We start from the raw sequence: 7,470 nt of genomic DNA on the forward strand, positions 1-7,470 counted from the left end.
GGTAAGCGAGTAGATTTTGATATCGAATGAGTTGTCATTTTATTTCTGACAGTACATTTGTAATAGATTTTGTCGCAGAACTTACCTAGTTAATGAACCTTTTGGTTACAATACAAGTAACGCAGATTAAGTATAGTTGACTGTTCTTTTTTTACATTTTTAATTCAAGATTTGAGCCGTATAGCTTTGCAATTGAACGGATTTTACCCAATACCTTTCCGTAAAGAAAATAAATGGATAACAACATGTTCAATTATGATATATAGGTACTGAACGTAGTGTTATTTGTAAGTGCTATCTTTGTATTTGTGACAGAAAATGTACGTAATTAAGAATATTAACACTTAATTTGGTTCGCTAAAAGCTGCAATTGGAACCCCGAAGCAAACAGAAAGCGACCGTTCGCGAAAAAGTCCCTTTAAAAAATGTTGGGGCACGTACGGAAGAAGGCACCCATTACGGCAAAGTGGCCACTGTTGATTCAAAGATTTGAGAGCAAACACGAAAGAACGCTTCACCGTTACACGGACGGAATAATTTTAAGTATGTTTTTCCTTTTTTGTAGGTGTGTGAAGTAAGCTATTATATGACAAGTACAGGTATGTTGTTTGAAGGTAATCAAGTTCATAATTTACATCAACAAGGCTAGGCTAGTCAGATGATAATTATTTTTAGACGTAGGTATTGGTTTCTACGAATATTGCAATTTTGCTCGACTAACCCAAGTCGTAGGTAGGTACGTAGTCAAAGTAAATATTTATTTATTTTATTAGGTAAGTCTTGTTGATTATGGACCTACGACCTACTTGCTTCTTGTATCGTACAAGTGTTGGGATTGGGGTCAAAATGATTTGTTATTTAGTTAGGTAGGTTGATTTTGTGGGGACTAAGAACTTAACTTTTTGGCATTCTGATATACTTATTTCATAATCGGTCGGAGTCTAAGAAGTCGGTGTGCTAAAAAAAAACGCACCTCATTAGAGTCATTAGGTAATTATTACTGATATAAGTCTTCTTCTCTTGGCATGTTATATAACTCGAAGCTCGAATATAAGAATTAAACCTATGAAACGACGAACCTTTCGAGGCCCTCACGAGGGATTCAAAATCCACGTTATAGTTTTGAAACTTCGTAGATATTTATTTTTTCATGTATTTCATACGATCCACCAAATTCAAATATTAGAGATATGCGTATGAAGGTCTCGTGAACTTCACAACGAATTATTATTTTCACCCTCAACAAACAAGATATTAAAATTAAACATTTTTTTTACTTTTAACCTAACTTTATTAACTTTATTTACTGTTTGTAACAGTCTGAATTCCTTTCACCCAATGAATTCACGTTTCACTATGCTTCAACTGCTTTATAATACTACATGGTTCGTTATCTTCGCTGAAGTCCAAGGAGAGATATTCGCTGTCGTGTTCCATGGCATTGACGTCTTTCGCAGGGTCTTCGGTGGGTTCCTTATCCTTGTAGCCTTCGACATCGTCTAAAGCGGAGTAGACAACGTTTTTCTCAATTTTTGACAGTATTTTTTTATCGTGGAATGGATGGTTATGGAGATTCCCTCTGTAATAATAGAAAAATACTGTTATCTACTCTCTTCGTATATTATACATACATCTCATAAAAATAATAACGACATACCTGCCAATCACGACGTTCTTGTCGGATACGACGTAGGCCATACACTTGTGGTTGCGATAGTCGACGCAGCGCCAGCGACGCACGCCAGTGCGGTGCGTCACAGAGTGCAGGTTGTAGATGTAACGGTTCAGGATTATTTGCAGCGAGCCGCGTATCGACACGGTGAATTGTAGGTTCGATGAGTCTAGGAAAACAAAGTAAAAGTATTACTAGAAGTAGGCCCGTCCAAAGAAACGCTTAGGGTGTAAGTACGTCTGTCTGTATAAGTATACTTGGTCAACCAGATCTTGACAGTAGAAAAAGGCGGCAAATTTGAAATATGTAGACGCGAAGGGATATCGTCCCATAGAAAATTTGAATTTCGCGCCTTTTTTTACTGACAATATTTGGTTGACCAGCTTTATATACCTAATGTTTTACGATACGACTATAGTAGTTTATGCAACAGTGATATAATAAGGGTTCTTAAAATTCAAGGGTCGAAGTTACAAAACGAGACGTAGTCGAGTTTTGTAAAAAAAGACCCGAGAATTTTAAGAACCAATTATGAGCTGTTGCATACATTACTTTTTCTATGACAGCTGCAGCAAAAAAAAAAAAAAAAAAAAAAGTTATAAAAAAAAAAAAGGGTTATTATTAAAAAAAAAGAGTTATTATTTAAAAAAAATTGAGTTATTATTTAAAAAAAAAAGAGTTATTATTGTAAATGAAAACATACCTCTTTCAATCAAGATGATCGGAACTTGTATCTTTAAAAAAAATAAAGCAGTTGTATTATACTCATAAGATGACTGCTAGCAGTCATCTTATGAGCCTATAGACAAAGCATTCAAATGACATTGCTTTAGATATCACTGTCAGTCATTTAATTGACACATTTAAGTGCTGGAGTAGAAAATAGTAGTTTATGCAACAGTGATATAATAAGGGTTAATTATGAGCTGTTGCATACATTACTTTTTCTATGACAGCTGCAGCAAAAAAAAAAAAAAAAAGAGTTATTATTAAAAAAAAGAGTTATTATTTAAAAAAAATTGAGTTATTATTTAAAAAAAAAAAGAGTTATTATTGTAAATGAAAACATACCTCTTTCAATCAAGATGATCGGAACTTGTATTTAAAAAAAAAATAAAGCAGTTGTATTATACTCATAAGATGACTGCAGTCATCTTATGAGCCTATAGACAAATCATTCAAATGACATTGCTTTAGATATCACTGTCAGTCATTTAATTGACACATTTAAGTGCTGGAGTAGAAAAAGTATATAGTTGCCTACCAGTACCAATGTTTGTTACTTACCTTTTCCGAAACGGTTAATAGCGTCGCCCGTTAGTGGTTATTAAGTTTAGTTAAGTAGCTATTAAAATTCTTAAAAACAAGTTTCTTACGTTTTTCTGTGCCCGGTGTGGCATCTAACATCGAATTCGCGGCTGTTTGGTTCTGAAAGTCGTGGTCGTCATCCGAATCGTGTGCAGTGTCATCAGCCATAGCATAATCCGACATTATAGGAACATTGTCCGGCACATGTATTTTAGTTTTACTGGAAAAATTAAATACTTAAATACATGTTACTTACATGTACATGTAGACATGATGGCAATTAATGTATCCTCAAAATTATTGCCTCATGTTATGAATATAATTGTCTTAAAGCTAAAAGTATGCATAAGGATGTTTATTGATCACCTTATGCGGTAAGTACCTTTCTATGAATAATGACATAATTTTAACTGGCATAATTGTTACTCAATGAGAGTAGCGATTATTTCCCGAAAATCGAATTTTACTGGAAGCAATATATTCGCTAAATTTACCTTTTTATTCTTTCTCACTAGCTTCCTTTCCCGGAAGCATTTTCAACCAAGGTGCATATTTTCCTATTATAATTATATTTCAATAGCTTATTTTCTTGATACGTTTTCAAACCATTCGAATAGTTTGGATAACTTTTCTTATTGTCTGTAATGTAATGTAAATCAATATTGTTCAATAAAATATGTTGGTTCTGGGGCACTGTTTTGGTCGCAGTTCACCTAACACACTCCTCCTCGCTTTGCTCGTCGTCGTACCTAACTAGGCTCTGTCAAATGACACTCTTTTGTGATTGAAAACAAATGAAATATAGCGGGAAATTATGCGAATGGTTAGAAATCCTGTTAGGGAAATAATCTATTGAAAAATAAATATATAGGAAAATATGCGAATTGGTTAGAGATGCTATCGGGAAAGGAACCTATTGAGAAATTAAAAAGTGATAAAATTTGCGAATGGCAGAAATCGCAACTAGGAAAAAACGATTTTCGGAAAATAGTAGCACCACTCACTCAATAATAGGGGAAGACCGACTTTAAACATTTTTTTGGAATGACCGTCACATAGGGCAAGACAAGAGCTCTCGTTCAATAGTCAGAAAGTGCTTCGCTCCTTCTCCGCCGACTGTCTGTAAGTGGAACTCGTGTACAAATGCAAAAACTAGAACTACTAGAAGCGACGAAAGAGCTTGTATACGTACTTACGCAGGTACTTACCTTATAGACGGTCTTCTACTCACATTCACATTTACATTTGTTTTACAATATAATGTGCCTCATTTAAAACCTCATTGTAAGTTTTGAGGCTCCTAACGAAACCTACGTACTGTAGTAGAGTTAGAACAAGCTAAATTGGCAGTGATTTTGATAGCCCAGACTGTGAAAGTGTTATTTTAAAGGTCAACTTAACTTGGTCTAAGTCAATTTCTTTTTTATTTTTTGTTTTATTTCCCCAAACGCTTAAAATAGATAATAACGACCGAAGTTTTTACTATCGCCACGTATATAATCTCTAAAAAAGACAGAGCAAGAACTTGCATGATAAACTGATATATCACATACAAAAGAAACTGGCCAAGTCCTGCAGTAGTCAAGGCTGGAAACCGCAAGGAGGAACCGGCATCCTCAGCTCACATGCTCAATTTAAACACAATTCAACATTTTTTAATAGAATCATTTGACTTGTTAGGGATAATTCAACTTGCTTGATTTTAGAAGGTAAGTAAATCTTGCAAAATATACTTACAAAGGTCCAGGTGTTTTTGTATTACTATATGTTTTCAGAGCAATTTTTCTTGTCACAGGCAAGTTCATCTGTAACAATGTGCAGGGATGTAATTATGTACATACCTAGATGTGATATTTTTTTTGAGTAGTAGAAATTAATGATACATATGTACATAAATAATTGTCAAAACAAATTTTACCTGTTCAGTTTTTTCATCTGAAGAAGTCAATATGTTCTTAAATTCACTAGTTTCCAACTGTGATATGTTCGTACCCATTCGTACAGGTAAACATTCACTGCTGCTCTGAAAACATACTTTAGTTGTAATTGCAGGGTATGGAAACTGGACTTATTCATAAAACTTTACAGGTTTCAATTAGTTAATTTATGTTTTATCCCTTTCTTACAAATACACAAATCAAAATTAGCACATTTATGAATACCGCTAATAATATTTACCAAGCTTTCCAATCCTTTAATGTGTAATGATTTAGCAGTTTCCACAAAGAGTGCCAGGCTTTCAGCTGGGAGCAGCACTTCCCCCATGTATACATACTCTAAGAGAGAACACAATGTCTTGTGACTCACATTCTGAAACAATTGCTTTATATATATATATATATATATATAGTTCAGTCGAATAATAATGGTTAAATATGTGCTTTACAAAAGAGAATATTTATATTTTATCACTATACAATAAGAAATAACTCAGCAATGCCAAAGGCATTTATCACACTGGATGCGCATATTAGACTGACATCCCGCTCACGCATCAGTGTGATGTGCAAATGTTCATATGACCTAGGGTAACCTCTGCTCCATTATACAACAACACATAACAATAAATGTACAAAGCTAAGAGCGTGTTTAGTATAACTTACTTTAAGGCCAGGTCAAGAGCACCCTAAACCGGTGTGAGAGTGTATGAGGAATGTTATGAAAGTAACGGAAGCGAAAGAGGTATGTCAGAATCATAGCAAGTGGAAATCCATGGTCTCTGCCTACCCCTCCGGGAAATAGGTGTGATTATATGTATATATGTATGTAACTTACATTAAGGAATATAACCGGGTGCTGGCACGGAGCAGATGTGATCAGCTCCTTTAGATATGGGCTGGCCATGGCCATCACCATTTGATGTACCTTCACAAAGTGTCCGTCTGCTGCAATTGTCATGTCTACAAATTCGCCATTCTAAAAATATCATATTTATAAACAAACGCTACATAAGCTAAGCAAGTTTATGGGTGGGTAAAGAAAAACATAATAAGTCTTTCAGAATTTGTAGCTAAGAAATAAAAAGAAAAGCACGAGATATAAGCCACAAGTTGTCTAATTAATAGTAAAGTAAATAGGGTACCTATGTTTTAAACAAATCCCTTTATTTATACTTTCCACATTTAAATTATGTTACATATATCCCTTTCTTACAAATACATTAGTCAAAATGACAGATAAATACAAACGATTATTAGCTAATTGAGGTTTGTAGCGCGTTTATGAATAAGGGGGTTAATTTTTACTTTAATTATGTTAGGCATAGTTAAAACATTAGTATGTACCTGTTGTAGAGTACTGAAACCATTGCACATAATTGATTTATGCGAATCCCATGATAAACTAAACTGTGAATGCACCATGATTGACGCTTACTACTTTATTTAATAATAGACAAAATCTAGAGTAACAATTAAATTCCACTTTAATTTTCAAACACCTCTACCTCTACTATTTTTGTTACGATTATTTCATTTGACAGCTCAACTGTCAAGTCGAGAAGACATATCGATGACATGACATTGACAGTTTATAGGGGCCGTTCCGAAGTATGTTAAGGTCCGTTATCCTACGATAGATATTCCACCTGTCCCATTTTTGATCAAATGTTCATTGCGCCTCTCTCTCATTAAGCAAAATGTGAGATGCAAATACAAATTTGACAAAAAAAACAACGGGTTGCACTCCGGGAGTGCCGACAGAAGTGAAAACTCAATGACCAGTACTAGTCCAAAATGTCTGCAGCACTATGTATAATTGACCCGTTCTCCTTTCTATTGAAAAACATTAAGTAGTTCCGAAATTGTTGGCCAGTGAGCTTAAATTTGTAGAGTTAATTGTTTAAAATTCGAATAGAAATTGTAAAGTTACCTTGCAGACCTCGCATCTATAGCTGGTCAACCAAATCTTGTCAGTAAAAAAAGGCGCGAAATTTAAATTTTCTATGGGACGATATCCCTTCGCGCCTACATTTTTCAAATTTGCCGCCTTTTTCTACTGACAAGATCTGCTTGACCAGCTATAAATATATTTGGTCATGATATTTTGAGTTTTATTCACCAGTACTAGAGTTCACTTTTATTAGCGATTTCATCAAGATGTAGCTTTATTGAATTATATTTGAGTGATATAAAGTTAGAATGTAACTGTGAGATCCTCGTATTTCAGCCCGTTCAAGATTAGAACCTTTTTCATGTAATGTCATTGAGTTTTTCTTTATTGATTTAAATGCCATCTAAATGAGTGGCCATCTAAAGCTTACAGTCACGTGATCGCCTTACGCAATCTCGACTCGGTGCAGTCATATCAAAGAATAGTATAATATATATAGTCCGTCAACCAAATCTTGTCAGTAGCAATGTAAAGCAAACTAAAGTAGGGCAACACTCAAAGAGCAGTATTGCGCTAAGAAAAGCAGCAATGTACATCGAACCAAAAAATTTTTTTTTCGCTGAGCGCGCCCTGCGTACGTCAATTACTCAATTCAAATT

The 7,470-nt window shown here is 34.5% G+C and overlaps 1 protein-coding gene across 1 annotated transcript; it reads right to left on the bottom strand.

Moving 5' to 3' along the window:
• Window positions 1-1,320: 1,320 nt before the first annotated feature.
• Window positions 1,321-6,425, bottom strand: LOC134653660 (uncharacterized). Its single transcript, XM_063509057.1, has 8 exons — window positions 6,265-6,425; window positions 5,756-5,896; window positions 5,159-5,290; window positions 4,899-5,003; window positions 4,718-4,785; window positions 3,049-3,200; window positions 1,658-1,841; window positions 1,321-1,579 (listed from the first exon to the last, which is right to left on the bottom strand). The coding sequence occupies exons 1-8, from the start codon at window positions 6,340-6,342 to the stop codon at window positions 1,345-1,347; spliced, it is 1,095 nt and encodes a 364-aa protein (XP_063365127.1). The 5' UTR covers window positions 6,343-6,425; the 3' UTR covers window positions 1,321-1,344.
• Between the last annotated feature and the right edge of the window lie 1,045 nt (window positions 6,426-7,470).

This window comes from Cydia amplana, chromosome 1, assembly GCF_948474715.1.
Source record: "Cydia amplana chromosome 1, ilCydAmpl1.1, whole genome shotgun sequence".
Taxonomy (NCBI): domain Eukaryota; kingdom Metazoa; phylum Arthropoda; class Insecta; order Lepidoptera; family Tortricidae; genus Cydia; species Cydia amplana.